Here is a 16,559-nt window from a genome sequence, read left to right on the forward strand (position 1 = left end):
TTTTCGGGAGGGGCACTGAAATTCGGGATTCTCCCGGAAAAATCGGGAGGGTTGGCATGTATGGCCATGTATATAAAATAAATAAAGAAAATACATGTAACATATAATGTAATTGCAAGGAGGTATTTCTGTAGTCTATTGATTACTAGATAGTGGAAAAGGGGTGGGATTAAATAAGTTATGCTTCTTCCTGCTCCTTTTTGAACATGAAAGTTATTTGTAGTTGTGGTTGCTCGTTTTCCTTTTGTTTTGCTTTGTTTATTTGTCTCTTTTTAATTCTATGTTGTTGTATTTTTTCAACATGTTCAAAATAAAGATTCAATCAATCAATCAATCAATGGTTTTTTTCTTTCTATCGGTTTTGTTTTTCTTTACTCGAAGAGATCAAATTATTGGTGGGGACAATTCAATAATCGCCGGATATTGGTGGGGACATGTCCCTTCCATCCATGCCAAACCTACGCCCTTGGGGCAGAGTGTCGTTAGAGAGGAATGATGAAGATTACCTGCTGATGTTTGATCGAATCAGAGTCTAAACTGTAACTCTCTCTTTCTTCTTGCAGACTCTGGAATGTTTCCAGCTCCAGATTCCTGAAAAATGTTTCGGATCCACAATGTGAGGATCCGTCAGAGCCGTTCAGCCTTCGTGGAAGCGTTGGGGTGTGAATGTGTCGGTGGAAGGAGCGCAGCGCTGTGACGTCCTGACCGCGAACTTCCTGTCCTCGAGATGAGCGTCTCTGAGCCCGCTAACAGTTTCCCCGTCAGTGGGGTGGGCGGCTCCCGCATGAAGCTCCCTCTCCACAGTGCGGGAGACCACAACGGGAATGCTTTCCCAATTTCATCTTCCTCCTCATCTTCCTCTTCCTCGTCCTGCCTCGGGGAGTCGTCTCCTGAGTCACTGCGGAGTCTGAGCAGCCTGAGCGAAGGCCGGACCGACAGCCCGCTGGACTACAACATGTTCGACGTTACCCTGACGACGGTGAAAACTGTGACTCTGAAGTCTGTCGTTTCAGACTGGACGCCAGAGGAGGAGCGTAACCCGGACGACGGCGATGACGGCGATGACGGCGATGACGGTGACGACGCCTCGTTGGGGAAATCTCAAACTGTGGCAGAGTCAACCGACAACTCCGTGTCGGTTTACCTGGACGCCAACGGCGACGACTGCCAGCAGGACAGCTGGAACGACAACCTGACGCTCGCCCTGTCACTGACAGGAAACGGCGGCCTCATCAACGAGGACCTCAGCAGTGGAAGCAGTAACGAGAGAAGGCGCAGCTCCGCAACTCCAGACTCGGACGCAACAGAAGTCCCTGATGATGATGATGATGATGATGATGAAGAGGAGGCATTGTTTGTGTCTGTGAGCTCTGATGTGGATGTGCAGAGAAGCAGTACGACGATCACGAGCTCAGGGAGTCGGTCAGGTGTCGGCATCGTGACGTCAGGTGTGAATGCTGAGCTGGAGGAGGTGGAGGTGGACGGGCCTGCGGTCCACTGTCCTCCGTCCACAGGACGTCACACAGATCCTCCCGCCTCTGAAGACCTCAGTGAAGACACACAGATGCCGACTGAAGATGTTAAGAAAACGAGCTCTCCTCCACCTGAAGAGGCTGAAACAGGTGTAGAGGGCTCCAAACCTCCGCCCTCCCAGCCTGATGTGAGTCTGGCAGCAAGACCCAGACCTGCTCCCAGGTCAGCCGTCTCCACAGCTGCCAAACCGCCCGGTCCAGAAGCAAAGAGGGTTTCCAGAGTGGACTTAAAAACAGTCAAAGCTAAAGTGGGATCACGGCCCGCCCCCTCCCCACCTAAACCTGCCACCCAGGTACACGGCAGCCAGGTTTTACTGTGTTCACTACACCTCCACCCCGAGGTTCAGGGTCATTCTGAAATGTTTTATGTGATAGGCAACAAGTAATGTAATCATTGATTATTACTGGAACACCTGCACAGGTACACAGACCCATATTCAGCATAATCAATGTTAGCATGCTAGCATGTTAGCATCGGCCTGTAGTCCCAGATTTCACTGAAAGTTTCCTCCAACCAGTCGGTGTAGCAGGAAGTTCACTGGTGTGTGCTGCTTCCTTCACACAGCACCGGAACACAGGTCACATGGTCACTGATCAGTGACATGTCACATCGCATAAAAACCCCCAGCTGAGCAAAAACACCTCAAAGTAATTTATTACTTAGCTTAGAAAAGCGTAAAGGGCGTCTTTAATAGAAAGCACACAGCAGGGCCTTCTTTAAGTGAGCCCAGACTCTGAGCTGTTGTTTATCAGGTGACATAAACACTCTCTGACATTTTCAAATGTGTCTTTTACTCAGAATAAATCTGCCCCGTCCAATGGGAAGAGAGCTGTGGTGAGGAAGGAGGAGGTGCAGGCCGGCGATGGAGGTAAAAGACAGAGGTCGTCTGCAGGTCCCATCAAAGTGGCTGTGATCAGAGGAAAGAGCAGGAACATCAAGCCAAACCACAGGAAAGCAGCCGGGGAGCCGGCCGCGCCGCAGGAGAAGAGTTTATCCGTCAGTCGAACCCTGTCCACTTCGACCAGCTCGCTGGGCTCCGAGGTCGCTGGGGAAAAATGCCTAAATGATCCCAGGAAGGCCGGCCGGGACGTGCCCGATAAACATGGAAAATCTGATGAGGAGGAAGCAAAATGCCCAAATAAGGAGTGTGTGGAGGAGCAAACGGAGGGCTCGGGAGAGGCTTTGGTGTCGGCTGCCGCTGAGGAGAAACCACGGACGCCTAGCAGGGTGAGTATGAAGAAGACGTGAACTGCACTCGTCTGCCTCGTGAGCATTTAAAAATGTCGTTTTGCACACGAACGAGGATCCAGGAACTCTGGTGGCTCGAGGTGCAAGAAGTTATACAACATGTGCTTATTGTTGGCAGCATGTCTGTGACATAACCCGGTGTCTGCATGTGAGGTTTCCTCTCTGGAAACGGTTCAATACATGCAACACACTGTCCACATCTGTCCATGATACATGTTTAAATATATTTATTATAAAGACTTTAAATATATATATTTAAAGTCTTTTTAAACTTTTGCTGGGAGAGCTGGCACAGAGAGCGCGGCTTAAACACCAATAAACTGCCTCAGGGTGGATTTGAACATTAGCCTGGGTCGCTGCTCCACCCAGTGAGTTAGTACTGTCACCTCCATCCACCATGTTTAATCCTTTACCAATCAGAGGTGGAGTTTGAGCCATGCCGTACTTTATATCACATCAAAATAAAAGCTGCAAGACGTTAATGTTAAAGTTCCCAAGAAAATGCGCGTCTGCAGGGACTCCTGCACGCTGCGGAGGTGGAGACGTCCAGTCTGTGACCTGAGCTCAGGATTTACTTTGAATTCGTGTGAAGATGGCGAGCTGGATGCAGCGCTGGCATGAACGTTTCCACATCCAGCTGATGAGTTTGAAACTCGAGGTGATGAAAGATGAAATGAGCTTCCTGATGAATAACTGCGAGCTTTAGCTGCACTGATGATGCGCTGAGTTTAAAGGAGGGAGCGGTGCGTGCACGGTCTCTGGTATGTGTTTATGAAGACGTACTGAGCCTGTGACGGGTGTAAAACCTGCTGCAGCGTATACTGTCACAGGCCGCCCCGGGGGTGGGGGTGGGGCCTGTTAAACCCTGCTGTGCACGAGTATGAATGTTTAAAGGGACACGTCACCACATAATCAGATGTGCACAGCTTAACTGCACACTTCCATCTGCAAAGCGATGTGGTTGGTGGATGTAGTGTGGCGGGGGAAAGTAGTTCCCGTCTGATTAGTAATGATTTCTGCAGAGGAGGTTCACGGAGCAGCGACGGGCACCGTTTCATGTCCCGTAAATATCTCGATATTCCACACAGACCGTGCACATGTGGGTTGACTCGGGCTGAGACGTGACACTTGAGTTTATTTTGGCAGCGACGAAGGAAATGCTGCTGCACGTGTGCGCTGCGCTCCATCTTTTCATGTATTACCAGACAATCAGCTGTTCTGCCAGCTTGCATGTTAACACATGATTTAGGGTGAAGTGGTACGCTGCAGTAATCCGCGGCCTCCGCCTGCTGGCCCGGCCGAAGGAGGCTCTGAGCTCTCTGAGGTTTCTGATCTGAAACTTAGAGCAGCGCCGATGAGCGCTGCTGCTGTGTTAGCAGCTGAGCAGCAGTTTCTACAACCACAACCACACACACACACACACACACACACACACACACACACACACACACACACACACACGCACGATGCCATAAACTCACTCCATGTGTGCTCATGTAGTCAGAGGGGGAGGAACATGGAGGGCTGGGGGCGGGGAGAGAAAAAGCTCCTGGCCCCGTCCGAGCTCGGGTTCTCGAGGGGAGTGTACGACACAATGGCAACTGTTTTTGCCCTCCTTGTAGTTGCAGCACACTCCCAGTTTCCCTCCTCCTCCTTTCCTTTCCTCCTTTTCCTCCTCATCCTCCTCCCCTCCAGTTTTAAAAAACTCTCTCTCTCTCTCTCTCTGTCACTCCTCCCCTACCTCGCTGCTTCGCTCGTCCACATTCCTGACTCCGAGTGGAGAATGGCTAACACCATGGTCTCGCTCCCCAGCTCCGAGCTGGGGCCCCTCGGCTGGGACGCCGTCACTAAACGTCAGCTCTTCTTACAGAAAGTCTCCTCCAAGCTGGGACCCAGCCCCAGGCCTCAGGGGAGAGGCACCAGAGTGGACCGGGGCCCTCGGGACCAGCTCCAGGCTCGGGGACTGGACCTCCAGGTCAGGGGAGCCCCGGTCCCAGGCAAGCCCAGACGGATGGCTCCACACTGGGAGAAGGTGGGTCGAGTGCTGGGAGTGGAGCTCCAACCACCAAGAGTCAGGGTGAGTCAGTGCGGTGCACATATCTGACACACACACACACACACACACACACACACACACTCCCGCTGTCAGGCACACAGGGAGTGTGTGTGTGAGAGAGAGGGAACGAGAGAGAGAAGAGTCGTCCCTGCAACCCACTCAGGAAATGAGCAGGCTGACGGTGCAGAGCTGGGACCTTAAATGCCTCCCACGGACACACACACACACACACACACACACACACACACACACACAGACACATGCATGCATGCATGCACACACACAGCAGAAACTAAACATACAGTAAGTTTGCAGCTGATGGTTTCGTTTCAGCTGCAGTTTTGCAGAACTTTATTCAGATGAAGCTGTGTGTGTGTGTGGGGGGGGGGTGTTAGTTCCCTGTTGCTCTTGGAGGAAACACACGGGGATGTTTTTTTCCTCAGGCTGGTGTTTTCTTCCTGTTTGTTCTTCCTTGTTTGTGTTTTTCGTGATGATGCATGTGGAGACGTCAGTGAATAAAAGGTAAACTGCTGCTGAGGAGATGCTCGACTTAAACAGTGCTGTGTGCTCTACAGGGGGTCCAGTGGCCTGTATTTCCATAAGTGTGTGTGTGTGTGTGTGTGTGTGTGTGTGTGTGTCTGTGTGAGCAGCTTGTTTTCCAGAATCACTGAGCCGCAGCGTGTCATTTGCATAGCTGAAAATGCCGATGTGCTTGTTGTGGATGAAGTATTTGTGTGGAGACTCTGTCTGTGTAAAGGTCACGTTCTGCTGGACAAAAGCTCGTCTGTCCTCGTCGCTCACACTCAGGAACAAACGGACATCTCTTGACCTGAAGACAGAAATCTTTTCTGTATTTGAGTGTGCACTTTGGATTTTTGCTGCAGGGGGAAATGAGTAGTGCTGAAATCTTTTTGCTAATAAGGATGCAGCTCGCCTTCATGACTGAACGATCATCTGTAAGGTTGGTGGTGTTGTGCTAGCAGCACACAGCTAGCTGTCACAGCTCCTGTAAACTGGAATCGAGTCATGCTCCACGTCACTACAGTCACTGGGATGGTTGGCTGTGTATAGAGTATGGATGCAGCTTCCAGGTCTGAAAGTCGGACCCAGTGCAAAAATGCCTTAAACCTGCATTCTTGTCCATCAGGGGGCGGCGGCTCTGAAGTATCATTGTGACCTCAGCAAACACTTTGCTGCTGTTTATGATCTGTGTTTAACCCTTGAAACAGAGCAGTCAGACTGGTCAGGTGTTCCAGATCACCTGACCAGGTATCCTCAGAGCACATTTGTAAGGTCTGGATCTGATGCCGACACCTGCAGAGCTGTAATAAATTTCTGAGCTCTCAAACGAAACACCTGGATGTACCAGCTGTTTGAAATGGTGTAGTTTGGTAGAGGTGTGTGGGCCTGAGGCTGGTCAAGGTGAAGTAACCTGAAGTCGTCTGAATGAAACCAGGTGAGCCGAGCGTAACGAGAGCGAGCCGCGAGGAGCGACGTTTTGACTCAACGTTTCCAGCCATCAGTTATTAACACACAATTTTAGTTTAGAGCCACTGGACGCTGCAGCTGTGATATTTGGGTGCAGGTCTGCTGTCAGCGCTGCTGTGGACTCTATTTGCACATTTCTAAGGGTTGATATTGTTTCTAATGTGTGCAGCTGTCTTTGGCTCGTGTCTGCAGCACCGTTTGCAGAACATGAAAGTAGTTTTCACCATATTTTCTCTTTAAGCGCTCACAGCTCCTTTTTTTTTTTGTGCGTTTGCATGTCGTGCATGAAATGCAGAACCATTATTGAACTTGTCAGCAGGCAGCGATGATGTTTAATCACTCGGAGCTGCAGAAACAAAGCGAGTTGGCTCTTTGTTTCTTTAATATCGGGGTCGTGCATGTCAGAGCAGGAGCGGTGGAGCCTGTCGGAGGCGTACACAAAAACACGAGGTGTGTTTGCTTTAGTTCAGATGTTTGTGCTGATGCTGAGAATCAGGTGAAAGGTGTCGGGGGGTGTGGTCGGGGCATCCTGCTCAGTCCTCGTGTGTCAGCGGTAAACACGACGAGCGTGAGCAGCTCTTACCTCACATCCATTTCTGAGGTAACAGAATCCAGCTGCTCTCCTCTGGACGGCGTTTCCTCCAAACTTAAACCAAACGAAGCCAGATGTTTCCTGCTGGCTTGAGTCCGTTTTACTGCTCTGTGTGTGTGTGTGTGTGTGTGTGTGTGTGGCTGTGTGTGTGTGTGTGTGTGTGTGTGGCTGTGTGTGTGTGTGTGTGTGTGTGTGTCAGCAGTGAACACATGTAAACCTTTTTTTCCTTGTTTAACAAGCTCTTTTTCCTTTTTTATAGCTCTTTGTGCGTTCTCTCTCTCTCACGTTTAAAGTTGGAGAAACTTTAAATGAACTTTAATCGTTCAAAGCTGATTCTGTGACGGGACACAGCAAACAAACAAACACTGGAGCAAACTGCTGCCTGTAAACCTGCAGAGAGTCAGAGATGTGATCTGAGTCGAGCTGGGCTGTGGTTGGTTAAACTTCACACCAAGCTCTGTCGTGCTTCACGTGCAGGAGACGAGCTGTGAGCTTCTGTTTGGATGTGAAGTGTCTGTTGCGTCACAGATGTTTGAAATCTTTCCCTCTGTCCTCGTTCTCGCTGCTGATTGGCACTTAACACTTTGCTCGTGCTTCACTGATGTTTCTTTGTGCTGCGGGCTGCAGCCCTCGCCGGCACACTCAGAGCTGCTGGATGCTTCGCTTGCATTCACGTCCCGTCTCGAGCTGACGCCTGGTGTGAAGAGGAGGGCGGCGCGGCTCTCGGGGGAATCCGCTCTGCTTTTAGTGTTTTGGAAAGAATGTGTGATTCAGGCCACAAGAATGAGTCTGAGAGGCGGAGCTTCACGTTTTCATAACTGTGGAACGTACGGGGGGGGGTTATTAAAATCTTTGTGCTTCAGCTGCAGTCTGATGATCCAAAGGTCGTGCTGATTCTGAAAAATGGTCTAAAGTGAGTTTAAAGGCCTCTGCTGACTGATGCTCTGGTGATTCTCTCTGACTCAGTGAACGCTTTCCTCTTTATTAGGCACACAGGTCAAAAGGTCAACGTTCATTGCTGTTTCTGCTGCTGCTCTTTTTGTGATTAATACAGTTCTCAGAAACTGATCATCAGAGCAGCTGCCATCATGCCGCGTCACACAGTAACTAAGAGTGCGTGCATGTGCGTGTGTGCGTGCGTGCGTGTGTGTGTGTGTGTGTGTGTGTGTGTGTGTGTGTCCTGCAGAAGCTTGCGGTGAATGTATTGTTGGATGTGTGCAGGGTCACCTCAACACTGTGAATGAATATTTGACCCGATGTTTCCTTTTGTCTTTTTCTCCCAGGCATCCCCAAACCTCGCACCTCTGCAGCCTGTGGTCCCACAGCAGCTAAACCGACAGCCAATCAGCAACCGGGGTCAGCAGGGCGCCCCGCCACACCCACCGCCGCCTCAAAACTTCCTGTTAAAGGGTTACCCACAAGCCTTAGCTCCTCCTCACTGGGAAGTAACGAGAACAATGGAGGCGTGAGCAAAGGTGTGTGTGTGTGTGTGTGTGTGTGTGTGTGTGTGTGTGTGTGTGTGTGTGTGACACACTGTCTGTGCATCATCAGAGGTGGTTTTCTTTGGTGTGGTTTCCCTCTCACTGCTGATTTAACTTCTTCTCATTTCCACTGTTTGTGTGTGTGTGTGTGTGTGTGTGTGTGTGTGTGTGTGTGTAGACAGGTATTAATATCTTTGTGGGGCCCAAAAATTGGAAGTTTACTATACTCGTGGGGACCAGGAGTTTGAAGGCATTTTTGAGACTCAAATTGTGGTTTTGGTGTCAGGGTGACAGTTACACAGTTACAGGTTATGGTTTAGGAATTCATTTTTGAGGCTAGGGAAAGCATGATGTCAATGAGATGTCCCCACATGGACATAAAAACACATGTGTGTGTGCGTGCTTGCAGCATATCCTGTGCTCCTCTGTGAAGGTCAGGGAGCACATCTGGTCGGAGCTCACAGATGATCTGTGTCGTCTCCTCTGCAGCTTTTATGGAGCCGTTTGTTTTCTCAGATTAGGAGCTGAACGTCCTGATGTTTGTCGTCCTTCAGCCGCTGCAGGAGAGCAGCTCAGTTCACATCAGGACTCAGTCTGTCTCCAGCTTTAGCTTCCTCCTCTGTGCGTCAAAAAGAAGAAACCAGGTGAACGTTGATGCTGAATGTGATGATGAGCTGAGGACGGGTGTGGTCAGTCAGTCTGAAGGAAACGGTTCCTCCCCCTCTGTCCTGAGCAGCTGCACGTTCAGCCTCACTTGCGTGTTGTTTAACTTCCTGTTTAGCCTTTGTTGGGTCTGCAGCGCTCGTAGCAAACAGACATAAGCACATGCAGTGATCTCCTCGTTTCACTGTGACGTAGTCATTTGTGCAAAGTTGGCCAGAAACAACAGATCCATGTGACAGGCAGCAGGACGTGGATGTAAATCTGAGTGTTATCACCTGCGCGGGCCTGTCCTCCTGCAGGGGAACATGAAGGTTTTGAGCCTTCGGTGGTTGGAGATCACTTATTGTTTCCATGGTGATATTTAGTTTTATCAGAGAGGAGCGTTGGTGTTGATCCACCTCCACACAGTTACAGCATCACACAGTCCGGCTCAGCTCTGCTTCAGGACACATTCAGATACTTTAACATGAGAAACACTAAAGCTTCATACCGCGTTGATGAGGTGTGTTTTTTGGGGGGTAAATCCGCTGAAACTGTGGAAACATGTTGTTTGCTTTGCTGTCCTGGTGACACGCTTCTGTTTTTCTGCAGGTCCGAGTCAGTTTGTAATTCTAGAGGAGAAAGAACAAAATCATCTTTTTGTCTCAGCCCAGAGAAAAACGGCACATTTCCTCTGCTGTGTGCTGCAACCTGCTGCAGAGCATCGCTGCGGTGCTCTGGGTGGAACACAGCACGCCCCTAATAATGCAAACTTTCCCCCCATACAGTGTCATGAAGGGGGGAATTATCAATGGAGACCCACAGTTTGTGTTTCAGGCTGTAAATATGTTTATTTCTACTGTAAAGTTTTAACATGGCAGTCTATAGGGGCTGACTCACTGCTGCCTCTGCTGGACGTCAGAGGAACTGCAGGTGTGGCTTCGTGTTTCAGTCAGTTTCTTTCCTAGTTTTGGGTTTTTGTTTCTACCTGCTACAGATCAGAGATCTCACAGGCAACAACTGAGAAACTCAGCTTTGACTGAGCTGCATTCAGACGCCCCACATGCTCTTACCTCTCCCAGGATGACCCCGGGATGACCCCATGTTCTGTTGTGTCTGTTGCCCCATATCTGTTGTCTGTGTGAATGGAGGGAGGGGACTTGATGGAAACTTGCTGTCACTCATGTACTGATTTAAATACTGGATGAACAAAAACTCCTGCATCTTCTCCCGTCAGCATCTCCAGCAGCACCAACAGGGGCCGTACCAGACGAGCGGCCCAGCAGAAGCACACTTCCTGTGGGCAGCCAGAGTGCAGCAAAGCCCTCCGTCTCCAGCAGCACCACCAGCACCAGTACTCCCAGTGACGCTGTTACAAACGGTCCCAGCACTGCTGCTCCAAAACCTCCCGCCCTGAGGAGCAGAGCTCTGTCTCTGCAGGCCAGGACCTCCAGCACAGGTGAGGCACCACCTCCTCCAGATCAGCCTTTTAACCTTCAGACTAAATCTAATAAAATCTAATCTTTCAGGCTGTAAACGAGAATGTTTGTAACTCAGATGTGCGATCGCTCGCTAAGCTTCAGTCGGTTGACCGTCTCATCCGTCGGCACCGACTCAGAGCTGCAGGGTTAAACTGCTTTGTTCCTGCTTCCACACCAGTCTGTGGGTAAAACTATCTCCGCCTTGCAGAAGGCTGCAGTTTATCTTTGAAAGCAAACCTCAGTTTAGGCCGAATTACATCCTCCAAGACGTCTGAGGAACAAACTGAAAACAAGCAGAGTAAAGGTTTGAGTGCGGCTGCAGCGCTGCTGCGTGTGCATGCTTTCATTCACTAAACCAGATTCTCAACAGAGTTCATGCTTCTTTAAACATGTTGGAGAACAATCGTTTTATTTTTAATTTTTAAATCTGCAAACAACACAAAACAGCCAAAGTGTCAAAATCTGATGAAAATAAGTGTTAACAGAGGCGGCAGAATGAAAGGTGAAGTATGTTACAGGAGTCGTCATGTTCTGATTGAGCAGCCTCTCATTTTTCAAAAACAACAATCTCGTGCTACCTTTTTAATTTTAAAGGTAAAAAGTAATCTGATTACTTTGTTCCCCCTGACGTTTCATAAATGTGTCACTTTATTCTCAGACGTTACCCTGAACTAATTATTAAATTCATTTTTCAAACAGAGATGAGTCACAGTTAAAGTGTGTGACCTCACTTCCTCCTCCGCCACAGCGAGCTCGATAGTTTGCAGACAGACGGCCCCGGTCACATGACTGCAGCACAAACATAAACAATAAGAGCACATAAAAAAAGTCGCACTTACGTCTTAACTGTTGGAGAAACACATGAAACCGTGCGTCGCCTCCACGCTGCTCCGCCTGTGAGTCTGTGTGATGAATGACGCTGTGTTTAATGTTTTGGCCTCTCTGTATAACGTGCAGGTTGGTTTAATCACAGAGCTCCGTACGTTTCCTTCACCCTGCGGGGAACGGCACAGATGTTTGTGTCCTTTCTGGGTCACAGTCTGGATCAAACACGTGATCCTATTGCGGAGGCGACAGTTAAACTGTTTGTTGGTCAGAATCTGTGTCAGACGCTCTGCATGCCGCTCAGAGCTGAAACCTGAAGCCCGTCCACTCGATTTCACAGCTGTGTGCGAATGAAACGCCTCCGCAGGAACAGGAAATGGGTTTTGACTCCTTCTGTGTTCTCTCCGCAGGTCTGAAGCCCCCGACGATCACCAACCAGAACGCAGCGAGGACGGCAGCCGCGAAGTCGAACCCCGCTGCCGGTCAGGGGCTCACGAAGCAGGCGACGCAGTCCCCGTTACAGCGCAGCGGCTCGGCGAGGGTCAGCCGGCTGAACGGCGCAGGTATGAGAGGCCATCTGACTTCCTGTGTTTGTGTGCGAGCGGCTGCCGGGGTGTGGATCACAGCGAGTTAGGTCTAAGGGGTGCTTAGCATGAGTAGTGCTGGTTAGTAAAGCTGTGAGGGCAGCTGAGTAGAGCTCATGCTTGTTCTGAGTGAACACGGATGCTGAGCCGTGCAGTGATGTCACACCTGAGAGCACGCCATCACACACGCAGCTTGGCTGAGTCTGATCAGCACTTCCATCGATTTTATACAGTCTGTGGCATCCGTGTGATCATGGCTGCAGTTTGTTTGCTGCACAACATCTGCTTTTTCTTTCCTGTAGCTGAAGCGAGCGCGAGTCACAGCTTTGCATCAGTCACACGAGCGACCGGATAATGACGAGCGTCGCCGGGTTTGGACTGATGGTGCAGGAGGCGGCGGTCTGACATCACTGCATGAACTCTGAGAGAGAGAGAGACACACACACACACACACACACACACACACACACACACACACACACACAGGATAACTGATTGCACCTCAAAGCCTGGAAGCTTAAGCAAACATAATTATCATCCCTGCAGTCTCCCTCTAATTATTCTCCTGCTCGCACACACACACACACACACACACACACACACACACGGACACACGCACACACACACACAGACAGACAGACACACACATGGACAGTCTGGTTAATCTTCTGTTGCCTCCCAGCTCAAACGTGTTCGCTCGCTCTGTGAGTTGATGTTCGTCGAGCTCCGGCAGGCCGACGTTTCACGTTTAGCATCACGCAGCATCAGAATCATGTCTTAAACCATCGGCCGTGACTCTGGTGTCAGCAGCGTGCTGCTCTCCTCCCCCTGCATGTGGCGGCTCTTGTCTGGGCCCGGGCGCCTGGCTGCCTCCCTCTGTGGCCGGCCTGGAAGTCTCTCTGGGGCCTGTGGGGCGCCGCTTACTCACAGACGTGCTATCAGCCCCATGATGGCTTGATTACCCCACACGCGCACACACACACACACAGACACACACACACAGACACACACACACAGACACTGCACTTCATAAGGGCCACACATGCATTTGATTCATACCTCTCTCATTGACGCTCGCCACAGCCGTCCTCAGGCGACAGCGGTTAGCAGCATGGGCCTTTAAAGCTCTCAGTGGCTTTCTGCTCATTTTGTCTCCAGTGGATGTGGACATTGATTCTGACACGCATGCACACACACACACACACAGCTCTGGTTTTATTGGCTCTGGTCTGTCTCGTGCCATTAGGGGAGCACTGATGTTTCGGGCTGTAAGTTTTTATGGCTGGCTTGAAGTTTGTAAATGAGCCACATGTTGTGCGTGCTTACTCTGCACAAAGACCAAATCTGTCAAACATTCCTGTGAATGAAAATGTGCGCAGGTGTGATTTTAGAGGTGGACGTTCTGTAATCTGTGTCAGTGGAGCTAAACCAGATGTTCACAGCTGTGTGTCAGGATCTGTTAAATATCCACTAACCTCAGCCTGTCCTCTGTGTCAGCTGATGGAGGCGTCCACACTTTGATGCAAACTAAATAAAAGTGGATTCAATAATGAGCAGAGAGGCTCTCGGGGATCATGGCTGCCTTGGTTTTGTTTTCAGCGTCGGTGGTTTTTGTGGGGACCTCAGAGTTTCCTCTGAGCCGAGCTTCCTTTGTGTTCACTAAACCTGAGTCCGACATGAGCATCAGCGCAGTTTAACCCAGCTCCAGGTTCTGAGCGCGCTCGCAGGAGCAAAGGACAAACGGCGGTCTGATGATGCAGCTGTTGACATTCAGAAGTGTGTCGTGTGTTCTTTGTTCCTGATGTTCTAATTCAAGTTCTCCGTCACGTTCATCGCCAGCTTCTTTCAGTCGACTTGGAAACGCTCCGACAGATTTGGCTAAAACAAAGACGCCTTTTCACAAAGTGTGTGAAAGGCACCAATATGGCACCTGCCTCAGTGTGTGTGTGTGTGTGTGTGTGTGTGTGTGTGTGTGTGTGTGTGTGTACAGGTTTTAATGTCTTTGTGGGGACCGACATCCCAGTCCCCTCGAGTTTGAAGACATTTTTGAGACTCAAGATGTGGTTTTAGTGTCAGGGTTACAGTTATGGTTATGGTTAAGGTAAGCGGATGGGGAAAGCGTTATGTCAATAAGATGTCCCCACAAGGATATAAATACACGTGTGTGTGTGTGTGTGGTCTCCACAGTGTTTCTTCTGTCATCACGTCTGACCTCGACAAGGTTCATCTGTGGCACGACAGAGAGAGCAGAGGAGTCATGAGGGAGGAGGGAGCGAGGGATTATTCAGACCCCGCTGTCTCCTCCCCCTCCTCCTCCTGCAGCATCCCTCCTCCCTCTGTGTGTGTGTGTGTGTGTAGATGCTTGTCTTTGTTTGTGTGTAAATTCTGGTGACACGCCTCTGTGGTGATGGGGGGGGTGTTTGGCAGCAGAGGAGTAATCATCACCAGGATACGCTCGCTCTCTCACGCACACACACAAGTATCTCGCCCGTTTCCCTCTCTCTCTCTCTCCCTCTCTCCCTCTCTCTCCCCATCCGTGGTTGATTCGCCGTGACCTCGGCGACGGTGAAGCTCACTGCTATTTTTGGCGCCATTTTCTTCCCGTGCTGGCTGCGGTGCAGGAGCTGCTCTGCTTCGCTCCTTTTATTTCATGTTTTCGTGTCGCAGCGGCGGCTCTGTGGCTTTGATGACGGCCGGATGGCGGCTTAGCGTGCGTCCTCTTCCCTGGACTGAGCGCAGGATCTGTTTTTAAAATGCGGCGTCTTGTTTTTCCTCGTGGCTTTCACGCAGATGCAGGCTACAAATCCCAGCAGCAGTAACCAGATTCTCTTTTTGGAGGATTTTTTGTTTTTGAAATTTAAAGAAAAGGAGAATTTCCTTCTCCCGCCTCCCGTCTGCTAAAGAAGAAGTGGGTCAGTGTGACCTGCCGCTCAGGACACGTTGAGACGAGGAGAAGAACTCAAAGTGCAGAAAAGGACTCTGAGTCCGACAGAGAGCGCCTCACACCGAACCATGTTATGGTCTCCCAGACTGTCGCTGTCCAACTTCCACGTGAAGCTGACGGCCAAAGGACTTTTCCGAAACCTCCAGCTGCTGTCGGGATGCAGGAAGAACACCGTGGTCTTCCACGCAGGTCTGGATCAGCCTCTGTCCCCCGTGTCCTCCCCACATCCACCCGTGCGGCGTTTCACCCATCCATCTGTTCGTCCTCCATCAGCAGCTTCACCCCGTTAGCTGCTTCCATCCCTCCATGTGCTCCACACACCTTCCTTCATCCACCATAGATGCACATGGCAGGGTGGGGCCACCACACCCAAACAGAGGAGCTAATGATGTTCACTCCTGCAACAGAAGGACTTTAATCCTGCAGGCACCCAAAATAAAAGCCCCATCTCTGCTTTGTGTAACTATTTCAAAATAAAACTCATTTTCAAAACCACCCCCACCACCACCTCCTCCTCCACCTCCTGCCTTTGTGTGAAGCTCAGCGTTCTTTGCCGTTTCTTTGGGCTTTTTCATCTTTACTCGTGTGATGGCAGGCCTGACTCAAGATCAGCCTCAAAGGCCACTTCACCCTCCTCCTCCCCCCTCCTCAGCTCCTCCTGTGTTCCTGCATGGCGTCAGAAGCCATTGTTGCCTCCGTGTCTCCTCCTGTGGGGGCTTTCAGCTCAGCGTGCAGCTGCAGTCGCACACGGCTGTGCGTGCGGGGCTTTTAGTTCCAGCGTTGCAGCGTGGCGTGATGAATAGCTGTGGCTCCTTTTGGCCCCGATACCCACGCCTGACGGGGCACGACCACGTGATTCACACACAAACCCGAAATAGCCCAGGACGCATCTGGCTTTTACTTATTCAGCCATTAAAAGGCTGCTCTGTGTTTGTGCAGGCTGCAGCAGAGCCTGCGCTCGCTCTTAATGTGTCTCCTTTTCTAAAGAGGAGCTGCACGCTGCCAGGGTCTGACTGTGTGTCCGTGCAGCACGGGAGCTTTTCATGTTTCAAGTTCATGCTGCATAAAAGCAAAAATCCCTGATGATGCTGTGAATAACTGTCACGGGCCTGTGAAGCAGACAGGACAGCGTTCATGATAGCAGCGCTCAGTGTCGGCCGTTCAGCTCTGTAGCCTCGACTGACCACGAGAGAAGTCGAGCTGAATACGTGAACGTGACAGTAAAGCTGCTTCAGCCTCTGACGCGTCACATACACACACTTTAAACATGCACAAAGTCAAAAAACACCAGGAAAACTTTGTTGGATGAGCTGTTAACCCAAAAAATGCAAGTCCAGATGTGCAGGCTGTGGTGTGGGTGCACAGCCTTTAGTGTTCAGTGGAATCAGTGGAGAACTCAGTACATGAGCAGCTGTGTTAGCTGGGTGGAGGTGAGAGTGTTGCAGTAACGGGCATCTTAGTAATAATGTCCCAAATACGCAGCTTCCACCTCCAGATGTGGATATTTTATTCCTGAACCAAGAACTTTGTTTTTTGTGTCCAGCAGGGGGCGACTCCTGTGGTTTGGGAACAGTTCCCAGCTTATTTGCTCTGTGACCTCAGTCGACCTGATGAGTTTATGGGCTCAGTCGTAGTTTTCATGTCCCGTTTAGAAAGCAAAAGGTCGCGGGTTTAATTCCAGCTGG

At 50.4% G+C, this 16,559-nt stretch overlaps 2 protein-coding genes across 2 annotated transcripts in view; both read left to right on the forward strand.

The window, feature by feature from the left end:
* LOC100707400 (high mobility group protein B2) overlaps positions 1–16,559 on the forward strand; it is a 642,043-nt gene that overhangs the window by 581,664 nt on the left and 43,820 nt on the right. The gene's annotated exons all lie outside the window — the stretch shown is intronic.
* Positions 728–16,559, forward strand: part of LOC109194366 (microtubule-associated tumor suppressor 1 homolog) — a 33,505-nt gene continuing 17,673 nt past the window's right edge. The window contains exons 1-8 of the mRNA XM_025907768.1: positions 728–1,300; positions 1,388–1,825; positions 2,332–2,760; positions 4,282–4,378; positions 4,652–4,858; positions 8,201–8,392; positions 10,278–10,499; positions 11,757–11,909. Of these exons, the coding sequence (XP_025763553.1) occupies positions 728–1,300; positions 1,388–1,825; positions 2,332–2,760; positions 4,282–4,378; positions 4,652–4,858; positions 8,201–8,392; positions 10,278–10,499; positions 11,757–11,909 (2,311 nt within the window). The remainder of the gene's footprint in view (positions 1,301–1,387; positions 1,826–2,331; positions 2,761–4,281; positions 4,379–4,651; positions 4,859–8,200; positions 8,393–10,277; positions 10,500–11,756; positions 11,910–16,559) is intronic.

This window comes from Oreochromis niloticus, linkage group LG6 (assembly GCF_001858045.2).
Source record: "Oreochromis niloticus isolate F11D_XX linkage group LG6, O_niloticus_UMD_NMBU, whole genome shotgun sequence".
In the NCBI taxonomy this organism is placed as follows: Eukaryota; Metazoa; Chordata; class Actinopteri; order Cichliformes; family Cichlidae; genus Oreochromis; species Oreochromis niloticus.